Source organism: Hylobates moloch, unplaced genomic scaffold (assembly GCF_009828535.3).
Source record: "Hylobates moloch isolate HMO894 unplaced genomic scaffold, HMol_V3 SCAFFOLD_8, whole genome shotgun sequence".
Classification (NCBI taxonomy): Eukaryota; Metazoa; Chordata; class Mammalia; order Primates; family Hylobatidae; genus Hylobates; species Hylobates moloch.
The window spans coordinates 92,450,204-92,467,336 of record NW_026652283.1 but is presented as its reverse complement, the minus strand read 5'-3'; the positions used below and the strand labels follow the sequence as shown (position 1 = coordinate 92,467,336).

At 43.4% G+C, this 17,133-nt stretch overlaps 1 protein-coding gene across 3 annotated transcripts in view; it reads right to left on the bottom strand.

Annotated features, from left to right (window-relative positions):
* TRANK1 (tetratricopeptide repeat and ankyrin repeat containing 1) overlaps positions 1-17,133 on the bottom strand; it is a 123,576-nt gene that overhangs the window by 32,677 nt on the left and 73,766 nt on the right. For all 3 annotated transcript variants that reach the window (XR_009214456.1, XR_004249379.2, XM_032162107.2), the window contains exons 10-13: positions 10,220-10,381; positions 6,810-7,064; positions 4,699-4,875; positions 1,152-4,031 (exon numbers count right to left, since the gene is read on the bottom strand). Coding sequence is in view for 1 of the 3 variants with exons in the window: in XM_032162107.2 (XP_032017998.1) it covers positions 1,152-4,031; positions 4,699-4,875; positions 6,810-7,064; positions 10,220-10,381 (3,474 nt within the window). In the remaining 2 variants the exon portion in view is untranslated. The remainder of the gene's footprint in view (positions 1-1,151; positions 4,032-4,698; positions 4,876-6,809; positions 7,065-10,219; positions 10,382-17,133) is intronic.

Sequence of the window (17,133 nt, the reverse complement as noted above, 5' to 3'; positions counted from 1 at the left end):
ACCTCAATGAATGCACCAGAACTCCACATTATCGACATGCAAAATTCTCAACAACAGGCCGGGCACGAGGTCTCACGCCTGTAATCCCCACACTTTGGGAGGCTGAGGTAGGTGGATCACCTGAGGTCAGGAGTTCAAGACCAGCCTGACGAACATAGCGAAACCCCATCTCTACTAAAAATACAAAATTAGCTGGGCATGGTGGCAGGCGCCTGTAGTCCCAGCTACTCGGGAGGCTGAGGCAGGAGAATTGCTTGAACCCAGGAGGTGGAAGTTGCAGTAAGCCAAGGTCACACCACTGCACTCCAACCTGAGTGACAGAGCAAGACTCTATCTCAAAAAAAACAAAAAAAAAACAAAAAAAAAGAAAGAAAGAAATCTCAACAACATAACATTAGGCAAAAATACCCAGTTACAGAAAGATATGTCCAATTACAGTTTTTAAACATGTAAAGCAATACTCCATATTGTTCACAGATGTTTGTCAGCCAAAGGAGATAAATTTGTTAGTATCTATAAACCATAAAGGAAATATTCCAGCATTGGTACCCTGTTATTTAAACTTCTGTGCCTTAGTTTCTCCTTTGAAAAATGGGTCTGATGCTTACCTCGCAGTGGTGTTATGAAGATTAAGCACTATACGTAAACTGTTTAGCATTGTGCCTGGCACAGAAAGAGGGAAAAACTAAGACACAAATTAAAAGCACCCAAGTATGTGTTAACTCCCACTGCCTACCACCCTCCCTTTTTTTTTTTTTCTTCTCTTTGGGAGAAAACCTGCTTCAAGGATTAATGACTTGTAACTGGTATATTACTTTATATAGAATGAGCAGGTACTTCTCAAGTCCTTTAATGAAAGTTCTCAAACAGTTTAAATGTTCCCCTGAAATGTATTCATGTTATGGCAAACTCCTTGAGATATAATTACTTAAAGGTCAGTTGCCACCCAACCACAGCTTAAATTATCAACTTAAGGAACCGTGGCCAAAATCATGCTATCTCTTGTCCATGAGCGTTTTTACCAACAAATTCAAAAATACTACCCTTACTTCAGCTGTAAAAACCTAACAAGAGCTAGTCTGCAGTTTCAAAGGCAGCCCAAAGTCTGTGCCTAAGCACCCCCGGTAGGCAAGCCCAAGGCCTGGACTTACCTGAGTGGGACCTGTAATTCTGGTACAGCTGGTGGATCTTCTTGGGCTTCCGGACAGCACACTGCTTGTCTATGGTGTTTCTGCTGGCATAGTGGAACAGAGAGCGCAGATCGCTAAAGCGGAATGCCACGCCCTTCATGATGCTCTGGGCCGTGTCCCCCGTGAGGAACATAGCGTTGGGGTCGTTGATGCATTTCATCAGCAGCGCCAGCTCAGCCTGGGTAAAGTCTTGAATCTCATCACCATAGAACTCGTGGATGGACCATGGGAGCACCCTGAGCTTCGACAGCCTCCGGGATATGTTGTACAGAACATCCTCTTCATCAAAATAACCTTTCTGGGACCTGATTTGCTGATACAGACAGAAGAGGCTGTAGATCTCACTCCGGTCTTCCTTGAAATTGGGGCACCGTTTCCTCCCTAATTTCTTATATACTTCTTCAGTGAGTCTCCCATGGGGACAGCTGAGGGCCTCAAAAGAACCCTTTAGAAAAGATTTTATTTCTTTCCAAATCAGTGCGGGGTTGTAGGCGGTCCTCCCTTTGGTCATTTTGGGCCATATTTCATTTTTGAACACCTCAAACGTCACATACACCCGGGGGTCACTGTCACCTGTACGCATTTCTACAGCTTTATCCTCCTCACTGTAGTCCCCATCCACCTCTGCCTCCTCCTCATCCTCCTGCCAACTGGGGATGGTTGACTCTTCCTGTGCGGACCATCCTATGATGGTTCTTTTCAAGCTTCCATCTTCGTTTCTCAGAAAAAATGGTTTGGGCAGAGAAGCATCAAGCAGAAGAAGAAGCTGCTTGGAAGTGACAAACAAAGGAAAGTTCTCGTCCTTCAGGTCCTGGAGTTTGTGAATGTTGGGGTCCAGTGGTTTGTAATGACTAGTGGCCTTGGTGGACTTGGAAAGCTCAATGAAATTCCTTTGTACCTCCTGGCACAGCACATGGTTCTTGGTCACAAAGATCTGATGTAAATGCTCCAGCTGGTGGGGATGTTCTGGTGCATATACTTCTGCAGCTTGGCCGTCCCCTGCTGGCTCCACACCGGCTCCTCCTGCGCAGGCTTCGTACTCCTGCTCATCTATGCTTTCTACTGTTTCCACTTCAATAGAATCTTCCTCTTCTTCATCCTCTTCCTCCTCCTCTTCCTCCCCAACTGGACCCTCTTTTCCGGGTTCCACTTCCAACCTTCTCTTCAGCCAGACCTGTTTGGCCAGCAACGGGCTTCCTGCCTGCTCAGCTTTTTCCCAGTAAACATGGAATTTCTTCCACAATCTGTACAAGCAGCAGGTTGTCTTCCCAGTGCCACTTCGCCCAATAAGGATGATAGGCTCCAGTGGCCTGGGATTGAGGTCGATCACCGCGTACTCAAGCTCGCCCACCCGGAAGGGGTACTCCACTGTGGCTGTCGTGTCATTGAGGATGTTAAAGGCCATGTTGGTGCTGAAGCTGTGGAACTTCATGATGTTATATTCTGTCTCCACTGCACTGGCTGGGGGAAAGTACTCAGGATTGACATGCTCCCTGCCCTTCTCGGCCTCCGTGTCCTCCACATAGCAGCGAGGTATACGCTTTTGAATTTTCATGTTAGCTGACACTTGGCCTTTATTGATACCCTTCAGCTTCTTCCGCAGGACACAGGACAAGCCCCGGTTGTAGGCATTGCAGATGGCCTTGATGGAATCAGCCAGTTTGCAGTGATCTAAGACGATGTCCCATATCCGGATGATTTCCGTGTAGATCCGCCCTGATTTCTCCATTGCACACGTGTTCTGCTCCGTGGCAATGATCTTCTCAGGGTTCTCACTGCATCGAGGGGAGAAGTCAATGGCGAGCTCCCAGAGCATTCGGGCTCCTTTGTCCAGTTTAGCTTCGAAGAGCTGGATGCTTCCTTTCAGGTGCTTCAGTCGCTTCTGCAGGCCCTGGGTCCACTCGCCATTTCCCAGCTGCTGAATGGCAAGGATGATTTTCTTCTTGATGACTTTGGTCATTACCTTACTAGACAGCTTCTTCAGCATTTCTGAAGTGCACTCGATCTCCCAGGTCATGTTATCAAAGTCCTGGAGGCAGGCCTCAATCTCATGCGTGCTCCAGTCATCCTGATCGTCATTGCCCTCCTTCCCTCTGTTATCATCAGGCACAAGCTGCAACGCCCCAAGGCCCACCTGAGCATGTCCTTCCGCCACCTCACTACAGTCAGGGGCCCCTGCACCCAGGGTCAGCTGGAGCTCATCTTTCTTTCCTTCCTTGCCAGCTCCTGCCTCCAGAGGCTCAGAGCTCTGAAGACAGTCCTCTGGGAGAGACGGATCGACTTCAACCTGCTGAATCAAAACTGTGATGTCCTGCATAAGGCAGTCTCTCAGAGAGCAGGGCCTGAGAGCTCCAGGCTCCTTCCTGGTCACCCGGGTACCTGGGAGAGTCTCCCAGCTGTCAGGGACTGCACTTCCTTCAGGCAGTGTTCTGGCAGTGGCACCACATGACACTGACTTGAATGAACCCTGGGACTTGAGCTGAGATGTGTGACCAGGGGCAGTGGACCTTGAGAGCTTCCCCAGGTGGGCAGCAGAGTCCTGCCGGCTCCTCCTCCTGTTCTCCATCAGAGCTTTGTTCCAGGCCAAGAGCAGAGAGTCGTTCTTCTTAATCCGGTGCCGTGCATCTTTGCCCTCTTTGTTCTTCAGATTGAAGTTGATGTCAAACTTCACCAGCAGGTCTAACAGCTTCTTCATGCGCTTTAGCATGCCCTTCTGGAAGAGGATGTGCATCAGCGTGTTCCCATTGCTGTCCTGGACATTGGGGTTGAGGTAGTCGAATTCGGTGGGGTTGGACCAAAACAGATCCAACAGATGGTTGAGGAAGCTAAAACCAATGTCCGCTGAAAGACACAAACAAAACCCTGTGAGCACTGAGCCACTCTTCTCAGGGGACAGCAGACCCTGGGGTCTGAGAGTGATGCCAGCCAGGGGCATCTCAGAATGCTGAACTCTCCCAAAAATCTGAAATCCATTAAAGAACTCAGTGGTTCTCAAGCAACAGTGATTTACTCCCCAAGGGACATTTGGTAATGTATAGAGACATTTTTTATTGTCACAACCAGGGGAGTGTCACTGGCAGCTAGTAGATGGAGGCCAGAGATGCTGCTAAATATCCTACAATGCACAGGACAATGCCTTACAACAAAGAATTATCCAGCCCAAATGTCATGGTAGTTCCTGAAATGACCATATAAGATTCTAGCAAGATCCTTCATATGCAGACCCTTGAAAATGATATAAATAAATGGAAAGTATTTTTCAGCTACCAACAGCCAACTCTGGAACTTAAGAATCCTCCATCAACCCACCCTGACCATTCACCATGGTGGTCACTTCTTCCCATTATGCTACAAGTGAGGGGCCAGGTGACCTGGGCAGGCCTGGCCAAGAAATGGGCCTTTTTCAGATCACTGGTTTACACAAAAGGAAAGACCAGAAAACATAGCATCAGTTCTAATATCCAGCTTCCTCCTCAAGGAAACGGCTGCTTAAAAAACAAGGGCTTACCTTTGATCTCTAGAAAGATGTGGAGTGCTGCATGCAAAGGAGTATCACCTTCCATGAGAGAAATAGCACGGGGGTCTGCGCCCTTGGTCAAGAGAAGGAAAGCCAACTCGAAGTCCTCATGTTTCAGGCACATGACAAGTGGCCTCTCCTGGCTCTCCTGAAGACCATCAGGCAAGGCTGGGAGAGGACAGAAGGGAAGGGCAATGTGAGCAGGCACAGCCTGGCTCGCCTGACGAGAGAAGGACCCCTTCAGTTATTCAGTTGCAAGGGAAGAGCTAATGTTTACCTAACTTCCAAGATCCTCCTACCAGCACCCATTCGGGGAGGCAAAGGCTTCTGCCAGTAGCCACAAGGTGAAAGCCCAGCTCCTTCAAGCCCCTGTCTGGGGGCCTCGACCCTGCCTCCTCTCCAGCTCCCCACCACAGGAGCATAGTTCGCACCATTCCCACTGTCCTGGCATGAGGACAGGGAATGAGAACTGAAACCCTAACACCCGCCTAACATCATTCCTGACACAGTCAGTGTAAGGACACTTTCTACATCCCTTGCTTCTTTTTTTTTTTTTTTTTTTATATATACTTTAAGTTCTGGGATACGTGTGCAGAACGTGCAGGTTTGTTACATAGGTATACACGTGTCATGGTGGTTTGCTGCACCCATCAACCTGTCACCTACATTAGGTATTTCCCCTAATGCTATCCCTCCCCTAACCCCCAACCCCCTGACAGGCCCTGGTATGTGATGCGCCCTCCCTATGTCCATGTGTTTTCATTGTTCAACTGCCACTTATGAGTGAGAACATGCCACATCCCTTGCTTCTACTGAGCTCCTATTCTCAACTGCCATCTTCCCTGACATCCGTCCACCTGAGAACACCTTCTTTTTAGTTCAGTCCACACAGCTCCTCTGCATCAAAGTTCCCCAACGCCCACCAGAAGGCAGACCCACCCACTATAGATCTGCAGTCTCCTCCACACACTTCCAGCAGCTGCGCACTCACCTCTGTGGGCTTGGTTCCTAGCACCTGATCCTGAGATGTGCTCTATAAGTGCTTGCTGAATCAAGGAATAAAACAGGAATTCCATGACAGCTGTGGTTTCCAGGCAAAGAAAGTAACACTCCACTTAAGGAAGGAGTTTAAAAAAATAAATTATAGAAGCCACCCCATCTACCTCCTGAAAGCTGTGGATGGAGCCAACACCTAAAGGCTCTGCAAGGTGTGTGGCACTTTGAGGGCTAAGGATCAACGTGCTATTGATAACACACAATGTCTTATGTGTCACTGTTATATCTTACATATTATGTGTTATTGATAACACATAATGTTTTTTCTCATGAAAGACAATTCCTCATACAGCACGAAGCAAGCAGAGAACTACATAGCCAAGGTACTCTTCTAAAAGCCTGCACACATTAACTTATTTAATATCCAAAACAACGCTATGAAAGGGGGTCTATTTATTCCCATTTTACCAGTGAGGAGATGAAGGCATAAATGGCATGTCCAATGCCACACAGTTAGTAGTGGCATTAGTGGAGGTGTGAGGGACAGAGGTAGGAGGAGGTTGGTGTTTCTAAATCAGCTTGGAAATAAAAGCCAATTCAGCAAGATGTCTGCACACTCCAGATACACACCCAGCCATGCGCGATAGTTCTCATTAAAGCAGCAGATGCTTCCACCCACCAATTACTTGACCGGTTCTTTAAAAACAAGCATCTTGAATCCCAATCCGTTGATCAGAAAAGAATGTCACAGGAATAGACAAGGATCCACACAGTATATCCACTGCAAGTCAAAGTCTAGCCAGAGGTCAGGAGGAAATGACTGCTGTAGGCTAAACCAGAGCCAAGGACCCTTCACACCCTGATGTTTCCCATACAAAAGAAAAAGGTAGTAACTGGAATGCACAAAAATGCGGAGTTCCTCAAGGGCAACTCACTTACAGGGCAGTAACCTCCATCACTGTTTCAAAACAAGAATATACAGGGTAGGCAATGAGGATGAACTTCATGGTGCCTCCAAAAGCAAAGGAAAGGCAGGCAGTGGCCTGGACTCCATCATGTGGAGAATGTGGACAAGTCTCCAACGCTTAGCATCCAGTCACTCTCACCTCCACTGTCTATCAGGCAGCCCAGAAGCTGTTTCTTCCGCTGGTCCCAGGTGCTGAGATGGGGGATGATGGTACAGATGTCGAGGTCTGAGAAGTTGCAGTCTTTGATAAGGCAATCCCCAAGCGGTGGCTCTCCACTTACTTTGCGGGTCAGCAGCAGAAGCACCTCAGGCCATTTCTGTTTTTCCAACAAGAATTTGAAAACGGTGGTGGCACAGTCTTGATTAATATCACAGATCAGGTCAGGAGGAATTTCTTTAAAAATAAGAGTAAGACACATTCCAAAAACGTTCAAATGATTTCTCTTCTTTCCCCAGTCACAACCCAACATCCATATATAATTAACATGGATTATATAAACAAGTAATTAATTATTTGGGGCATTCTGCTTAACCACTCGTGAACATCAATGTAATGACCTTGAGACTTCATGGGAAGATTAGAAATACCCTATGAAGAGTACAGACCCTGGCCCAGGAGACAGAAGTATGATGACTGTGTCTTAATGCAGAATACTTGAATTCAGAGTATTCTGCTGAGATCAGAAGGGCAAAAGCCTGACTTGAATTTTGCATGATATTAAGAGTGTCCTTTCCTAATAAATACTGAAATACAGAGAGATACTACAGAACAATTAAAAAGTCAAGAACTGTAAGGTAACCATGAGAGGATGGTTTATCCCTTAATTCTTGATTTTTTATCATGATAAATAAATGTTTCCATCTGATCTTTGATGTCTAAAGACAGGATAAAAATTATCCCACTCCATTACTGCTGGTGAATCTTAAGAGTAGAAAACTTTTTTTTTTTTTTTTTGAGATGGAATCTCACTCTGTCGCCCAGGCTGGAATATAGTGGCGCAATCTCGGCTCACTGCAAGCTCCACCTCCTGGGTTCACGCCATTCTCCTGCCTCAGCCTCCCAAGCAGCTGGGACTACAGGCGCCCGCCACAACACCTGGCTACTTTTTTGTATTTTTAGTAGAGACAGGGTTTCACCGTGTTAGCCAGGATGGTCTCCATCTCCTGACCTCGTGATCTGCCCCCTTCAGCCTCCCAAAGTGCTGAGATTACAGGCGTGAGCCACTGTGCCCGGCCAAGAGTAGAAAACATTTTAAAAAGATCTTCAGCAAGTAGATGGTCAGACTTAGCAAATAAAAACATAGGATGCCAATTAAATTTGAATTTTAGATGAACAACAAATAAATTTTTGTATAAGTATATATATGCAATATTTAGGGACATATTTATACTAAAAAATTATTCATTGCTTATCTGAAATTTAAATTCAACAGGGAATTCTGTATTTTGTCTGGCAACCCTACCACTAAGAAAGCAGGGAGGAAGAGCAGAAGGGGAGAAAAATCAAGGATTACCTAAATAAGAGCAACTTGATTTGCATTTGCTAGTTTTTGCTTCCCATCTTTTTCCAAGTTTTCTTAAAATGAATATTCATTTTAATATTTAAAATGTTCATTTTAAAATAAGAAGAAATTAAATATAGGATAGTCTATCATCTTATTTTAACAGGAATCAGAATAAAAGTGTAAAAGGCAAACTATTTAAATAGGCATTTGCAATTTTTGTCCCCCGGAATCTATTCATTCATCATCTGGTAACAGCCCTCTCCCACCTTCTGGCACTCTCCGTTGACGTATGGATGAGATAGGGTAGCATGTGATTTGGACCTAAGCCAATCAAGAATCTCCATCCGTCTGATCACATTTAGCTACAGAGGTATACATCGTGATCCAAAGTGAAGCCTAGGACATTTGTTTGAACCACTGAAAGAGAGAAACAGATGGGTCCACAAGTCCAGAAATGTGGGACAAGTTAGAGATTAGAGACCTCAATGTCATCTCCACAGAGAGTCTGAGATGGAAGCCAACTAGCAGAGAGCTCAGTTGAAAGATGGGAGACAATGGTCGTGGTGACATTGGTGAGCTCCCTGAAGCCAGCTGTACTTAAAGTCAGCCTGGCACTTTTATTAGGAGAATCAAAAAAAGTCACCTTTTTGCCAATTTTTAGCCCATTCGAGTCTGTCATTTTCAATAGGAAGAGCTATAAATAGCCTACCCTATGGCCAGTTAAGGATACAAAGAGGAAAAAAAAGGAAAAGTGAAGACAGAAAAAAGTAAAAAAGGTTGGGTGGATTAGAGACCCACTCAGCTCTGGAAGACAGTTGAGGGAGAGACCTTCAAGAAAGGTACGAAGAGTAAGGAATAAGAGGAAAGGGGAAAGTAACCAAGCCAAAGCGAGAGAAAGAAGAGCCCACACCAACACTCACAATACCCTACAGAGAAAAAAAGGAGGCACAGGAACATAGGCCATAAGACACAAAGGACATTGGAGAAGCAGCGTTCCCATGGAATGGGCTTTTATGAGATTTTTACCAAATACCATTAAATAAGGTTTTATTTTCACAACACTAAGTATAAATGAGGACAGTCCTCATGGGCCACAGATCAAATGACATTAAGTCCAAAAACCAAAGGCTCCCTAGATGTGGTTTGTACAGAATGTCTACATCTAATAGATCCCATACAAAGTGGCCCCATCCTAGAGTGTGTGTAACAGGTATGCTGGTTATCTTTGACTCACTGATACCTAAGAAAGAAAGGCTGACAACCTAGCCTCATCTCAACCCATCCTAAGAGCTAACGAGTACTAGCATTTTATGTGCAGGACATTAGACTAAGTGTTCTATATCCATTATCTCACGAGGTTAGTTCCCTAGCCAAGGCAAGGGGATGAAGAAACTAAAGCTTAAAGAGGTTAATTAATTGGCCTAAGGTCACAGATCTGGTATGCTGGAAACAAGACTTGAATGCTAAACTCCAAGCCTTAAATACTATCATCTGCTGCATACCCTGAGTATTTTAGGTTTCTCTGGCCATGCCTTTTGCACTCTTTGTAAAATGGAGACATCCCAGCCTTATGAAGGGTCCATTTTAAAAATATTAAATTTTACCTACTTAGAATTTCTAGAATCTTCCCAAATTATTTAAATTTTTGTCATCTAAAGTTCTTTTCAGGAAGTTTCCTGATTTCCCCATAATGAAAAAGAAGAGCATTTAATTCTACAATAACTTTATACTCCAACATTAGCCAGTATCTACAGAAGAGAGAAATATCTACAGTATTTTTTAAATGACTGTATATGCAAAGAGTAATTCCAGAAGGACACATAACAAGCTAGTAACAGGTTGTTTCTGGGGATGGGATTTAGGGGTTGAAGTTCAGGGGTATGCAATGGATTTTACACCAAAGAATGCTCTGTGCTGTCTGAATGTTTTACATGTAGATACATTATCTTTATTTTTTAAAATTAATTTCTGAACAGATATTAGAAAAGAATTTTAATGAACATAAATCATTTTTAACATAATTGAACATTGTGGAAAAAATTACCTTGCAGAGTAGAAAGGAGGCGCAAGAACCTCTGAACTACTTCCTGCTTCAGAAAGTTTTTATGCAATAACCGGTTTCCTGAGTTCATATACTTCACCAGCTGCTCCAAGACCTTCCTGAAAATGTCGTTTTCACTAGTGGGTCCATCACCATTGCTGAATCCTACAAAACAGCACCAGGTAATGCTTCTGAATACAGAAATTGCAGCTGTTACAGATTGCAAAAATAACCACACTTCTTCAACCCTCCACATACTCACATGCTGTGCAGTGTGACTTTGCCGCTCCTCCCATCAAGAAGTGGAGCCTCTTTCCCCTCCACCCTCCCCTGATTCTGGACTAGCTTCATGACTTGCTATGACAAATAGAATGCAGTCGATGTGATTTTTGTGCCAGTTCTGAGCCTGGGCCTCAAGAAGCCTTCTATACTTCTGCTGACTCTCTTGAGGCTCTGGCCTTCATCATGTAAACAAGTCAGGCTAGCCTACTGAGAGATAAGAGACAACCTAGAACAGGAAGGAATCGGCCTAGTTGTCCAAACTGAGACCCTATAGATGTGAAAGAAACCAGCCAACATCAGCAAAGACTGCAGACACTTGAGTAAGTTCAATTAAGGCCGTAAGAACAGCCCAGACTAAATTGCTGACCTGTAGGATCAGGAGCTAAATAAATGCTTGTTGGTTTTGGGGTTTTTTTGTTTTTTGGGGGTTTTTTTTTTTTTTTTTTTTTTGAGAAGGAGTCTCACTCTATCGCACAGGCTGGAGTGCAGTGGCGTGATCTCCACTCACTGCAACCTCTGCTGCCAAGGTTCAAGCAATTCTCCTGCCTCTGCCTCCCGAGTAGCTGGGATTACAGGCACCTGCCATCATGCCCGGCTAATTTTTGTAATTTTAGTAGAGACAGGGTTTCACCATATTGGCCAGGCTGCTCTTGAACTCCTGACCTCATAATCCACTCGCCTCGGCCTCCCAAAGTGCTGGGATTACAGGCGTGAGCCATCACACCCAGGATGCTTGTTGTTTTAAGCCATGAAATTTGGGGCATTTTGTTATGCAGTAATAGATAACTGATATAACAATTCAGGGAGTGACAGCAGAAAGATGGCTTAGCACGATGGCAACATCCAACTACATGTCAGCCACCCAAACTTTTATGTCTTATTTGCAAGTGGAAAAGGCCAAGTAAGGAGCCATCCCTCTGGCCAAGGAAGGGAAGACAATATCTTTTTCATTCAACGTATTTGATAAAGCAGTCATGATGAGAAAACACCCACTGGCTGGGTGCAGTGGCTCACTCCTGTAATCCCAGCACTTTGGGAGGCTGAAACAGGTGGATTGCTTGAGCTCAGGAGTTCAAGACCAGCCTGAGCAACATGGCAAAACCCAGTCTCTACAAAACATATATATTACACACACGTATATATATATAGACATATTCATATATACAAATAAAATACAAAAATTAGCCAGGTGTAATGGCACATGCCTGTGGTCCCATCTACTCAGGAGGCTGAGGCAGGAGGATTGCTTGAGCCCAGGAGGTTGAAGCTGCAATGAGTAATGATTACACCACTGCACTCCAGCCTGGGCAACAGAGCAAGACCCTGTCTCAAAAGAAAAAAGAGAGAGAGAGAAAGAGAGAGAAAGAGAAAGAAAGAAAGAGAGAGAGACAGAAAGAAAGAAAGAAAGAAGTCACTGATGAAGTGTTAGAAAAAAATGACAAATTTTTTTTTATTAGGTATCAAAAAGTATTGTTAATTAAAATGGAATCTTACAGAACAGATAAGGGAGCAGAACTGGACATTTATTTTCACACCAAGTGAAAAGAGCCTGGCCCAGAGTAGCACTATCATGGTTGTGAAGAAATGAATGAATGTTCAATGTCATGTTCTACCAGAGTGGGAATACTTTAAAAGAGACAGGCTATTTGAAAATAGGAAAAAAATTAAAAGCATGCTTCATTCAGGTTCCCTGGCAGCAGACACTAGATTTGTGCGCAAGTAGTTTATTAAGGACGAAGACCAGTAGGGGAGTGGAGGAAGCAGAATAAGGGTGAGAGGGGAAGCCAAACCCAGGTGTGCACTCAGGCAAAGTCCCACAGAGGGTGGTCTCAGCCTGATCCCACAGGAAGGCTCTGGAGTGTGAGTCACACTTCAGAGTGGTCCCTGTGCAAGGCAAAGGAAATGGGCTTTCATATTCTCACATCTATCAGTCACTAGCTACAGGCTGCCTTTGGACAATATAAATTCCCAGACATTTCTGGTTTAAAAAGAAGCATGAGCAAAACAGCCACTATAAGCCCAAAGACACTCCCTTGAAAACAAGCCTTGGGTGCTGACTTTTCAAACTGCACACACACCAATGTCAGGGGGTACCCAGAAATGGTGAAAGGGATCCAGGGGAATCCAGACAGAGCTCTCCAACATCTGCCACACCTTCTGACACACATCTAAATCACATTTCAATAAATCAAGCCAGAACACCAGAAACATACACACATCCATTTCCGGGGCAAACACTCATTGCCCACTCTAATCAAGAGATGTTCAGGTGCCAGGCAGAAGGAAGATCCACTATAGCATCATCCTCCAGAAAACAGAAAATGATAATCATTTGGCAAAGAAAGACCCACATCACCTTAGCTGGAAGCTCACTGAGATAGAAATTGTATGTAGTAAAGCAGTATCTGGCTAGCATCCCTGGACTTTGCCCTCCCATCTTCATCCTAAAATACCTATGAAGACACACAAAAAATGATGAAAACTCACAGTACAAAAAAAAAAAAAAATAGGACCTTTGGCAAAAGAGAAACTTCCTTCACTATCAGGCTGATGGAAACTTGCTGCTTGTCTGCCTGATAATATCTTTGCAAAAACATCATTCTTCCCCCAGGAAAGTAAGTTTAGTAAAAAACTCACATGAAAATGAACAGAAACATACTAAGCTCAACAAAAGACACAATTAGATGCAGCTGCATAATAAATACATGATTACATGGTTCAGACTTGTTAAGAAGGCAGTTATAGATGAGCGAAAGATTCAAACATCAGGAAAGAAATCAGAGAATGATACAGATGGAAAGTTGCTAAATACTGACAAATGGTATCCCTTGGTAGGAGGGCTGTGGGTGACTTGTTTACTTCACTGATCTTTTCTGATTTTGTTTCTAAATTTCCTATAAGCTTAAAGAGTCAAAAGAAACATCAGGAAACAAAGTTGCTTATGCATTATAATCAAGAGTTTTTTAAAAGATGACTACGTAAGTACTGAACAATAAAAGACTGAATAAAAATGTGCTAACATGTAATTACAATAAATTTGCTTTTATATAAAACTATACTTTTACAAATTTTCAACAATGATCACATTTAGCAAATACAGCAGGTCCTCAAATAACATTCCTTTCAACAGGGTTTCATTATAACATCGATGAGAAAACAAATTGGGTCCCCACCGGGGACACTGTGTGGAGTTTGCATGTTCTTCCCATCTTTGCATGGATTTTCTCTAAGTACTCAGATTTCCTCCCACACCCCAAAGATGTGCACGATAGGTGAACTGGCGTGTCTCAATTGTCCCAGTCTGAGTGAGTGTGGATGTGTGTGAGTGAGCCCTGCAATTGAATGGAATCCTGTGGAGGGCTGGCTCCCACTTGGCTCCCTGAGCTGCCAGAATAAACTGGCCACCTTCAACACTGAACTGGAATAACTGGGTAAATAATTATCTTACTTGTTTTTATTAATCTTTCTTAAATGTATATATAGCTCACATTTATTTCCATGTTTAATATTAGATCTCTATTTAGAAGTTTGGTGATGTTGTGACCAAAACTATGCCTTAGGAACTTAACTCTTGTTCGTTATCAATTAACCTATGGTAAAACTGGTTTCGTTATATATCATTTTGCTTAAAGTCAGTTTCCAACAACCTGTTAATAGTTAAGTGATGACTTACTGTGCATATATGCAGATTTGAAATTAAAAATTAAAAAGCTCTTCTGAAGTTTCATCCATAGTCAAAAGTAATAGAAAATAGAAATAAATTATTTCAAAAGGAGATTTCATTTTTGCCCAAAATCTTTTTATAAGGTTTAAAAAGCAAAAGTGTTAGGTTTTATTACATACATTTTTATCAATTTAAATTTACATTCTCATCGCATTTTATAAAAGAAAATATAAATATATAACTAAAAATGCATGGAATAAGACTAAATGACCAAATCACAAACACATTAATTTTTTTCTGGCAGGTACGATTACAGATAATCAATAGTTTCTTTTCTACATTTCATAAATTTTCTAAATATATAAAAAGATTGGTTTTATTAAAAGGAAGAAGTGTGACAGACATCCTTTAAGTCAATACCCCACGCCTGCATTAACTGAAAACAGGCACTGTCCTGGTGCTGAGCACAGCAGAAAGCAGCTGGCTCCCCACTGGAGGACCAGAGAGACAAGGTTTCAGAGGCCTGATGTAAGCTGACTCGAAAAGGCCAAGACTAGTAAAGCAGAGAGAAGATCACAAACAACTGTGAGAAAAACGAAGGCTCCAATCTTGCGGCTCTTGTTCCTAAGGAAAGAGCTGAGCAGCAACAGCAGGTAGAGCAAGTGGACATGCTGCCATCTGGTGGTGGCTCTGAAAACTGGATAAAGACCGTTCTGTAATCTTGACTATTGAGGACTAAAGCCTTGCTCCTCAAAGTGGTCCCTGGCTTGCCCTGGCAGCTAGTGAGAAATATAGAATCTCAGGTCCTGCCCTGAACCTGCTGAATCAAAATGTGCATTTTAGCAGGATCCCAAATGATTCATGTACATGTTAAGATGGAGAAACACTGGTTCAGAGAACAGCAGAAATCTTTAGCAAGACCCTTTATTTCTCATCTAGATGCCGAAAGCAGCCCCATCCTAAGAGATGAGGACCACCGTTATCAGCAAAATGGGGTACAGCAAACTTGAGGAAGAGTCAAGGGAGAAAGTATCTTTCATCGTGGTCTGTAAATTGGAATGTTCATTCATCTGGATGTAAAACAACTCATATCCTAATGTTATTGTACTCAGGACCATAGCTGCGAAAAACAAATGTTAGGCACAGGTACAGCTCCCTAGAAGCAGCTCTTCCTGAAGACAATGCTTCCATCTGTCCCTTTAATGGATTAGGATGGGGAAGGATTAAGGTCCATAAAAACAAAGTAGATCCTCCTTCATTCCCATGGCCCTGGGCCTCCTCCTTTGATTCTCCCACAGTCTCTTCGACTACTGTTCTGGATAGAAACACTTTCTGGGAACTAAAGTCTAAAGCTACATTATCTCATACATGGCCACTAACTTACATAAAATTACAGTTAATTAAATAAAATAAAATTTCTGTTCCACACACATTTCAACTGCTCAACAGTCACATGTGACGAGTGGCTATCATATCAGACAGAATAGGTGTAGGACATTTCCATCATCTAGGAAAATTATACTTCATGGACCTAGTCTAGAAAGATCCCCCAGCCCCACCTTAGGTTTTAAACTTTGTGCCATCAGTAAAATCTTAGAAACAAAATATATGCATGTAACTCTATACAACTCTCTGGATGTATAAAGGAACAGTGATATTCAGTATATAATTTCATTCGAAGATCATCACCTATGGAGTTCACATAGGCTTTAGGCTTCTCCACAAGTTCTACTGCTGCGACAGGAGTGGTGGCTAATGCCTGTAATTGCAGCACTTTAGGAGGCTGAAGGGAGTGGATCACCTGAGGTCAGGAGTTGGAGACCAGTCTGACCAACACAGTGAAACCCCATCTCTACAAAAAATACAAAATTAGCCGGGCATGGTGGTGCATGCCTGTAATCCCAACTACGTGGGAGGATGAGGCAGGAGAATCGCTTGGACCCGGGAGACGGAGGTTGCAGTGAGCAGAGATTGTGCCATTGCACTCCAGCCTAGGCAACAAGAGCAAAACTCTGTTTCAAAAAAAAAAAAAAAGAGAGAGTTCCACTGCCTAGAATACTTTGGGAAATATACGATTCCACCTTGCCAGCCCTTCCTGATTAACTTCTCCTCTTTACAGATTTTTTTTCACTAGTTCCTTTCACTCATGTTTCTCTATAGTCTTTCAATATTCCTCTAGCATGGCAAGAAAATCTTTGTGACCAATGGTCTGGAAAACTTTACAGAACTCAAACATCCAACAAGTTTACCATTGAGTATGGAAGGCTTTAGGCTTGACTGCATCCACTACCATCACAGACTACCTGGTGAGCCAAATGGCAAGCCTGGAACGATGCACAGTCCTCTCATGCATGCTTTTCTGCCAAGCAAGTACAGGTGAATTCTAATGAGTGAAAAGGGGACACACTGAGATTCTACTGAGTCTCTTCTCTTGGTTCCAAACCCAGGTCACATTTAACTGGTGAAGGAGAGAGAAGAGAAGCGAGAGCAAGAACCTTGCCTCAGAAGACAAGGCATTTTTAGGATTAACAGATATTCAAGGATTGTATTATACAAGGAAACAAAAAAAAAAAAAAACTAAAACCTTAAAAACTAAACCAACATGAATGACTTAGGCCAAAGACTTTAACACTAAATAGAACATACACAGTATTCTAAGAACTGAGATTAAAATTAATAAAAGATAAAATTTGCAGGCTGAGTGCAGTGGCTCACATCTGTAATCCCAGCACTTTGGGAGGCGAAGGCAGGCGATCACCTGAGGTCAGCAGATCAAGACCAGCCTGACCAACACGCTGAAACCCTGTCTCTACTAATAATACAAAAATTAGCTGGGTGTGGTGGTGCACACCTGTAATCCCAGCTACTCAGGAGGCTGAGGCAGAAGAAATGCTTGAACCCGGGAGGCAGAGGTTGCGGTGAGCCAAGATCATGCCACTGCACTCCAGCCTGGGCAACAAGAGCGAAACCC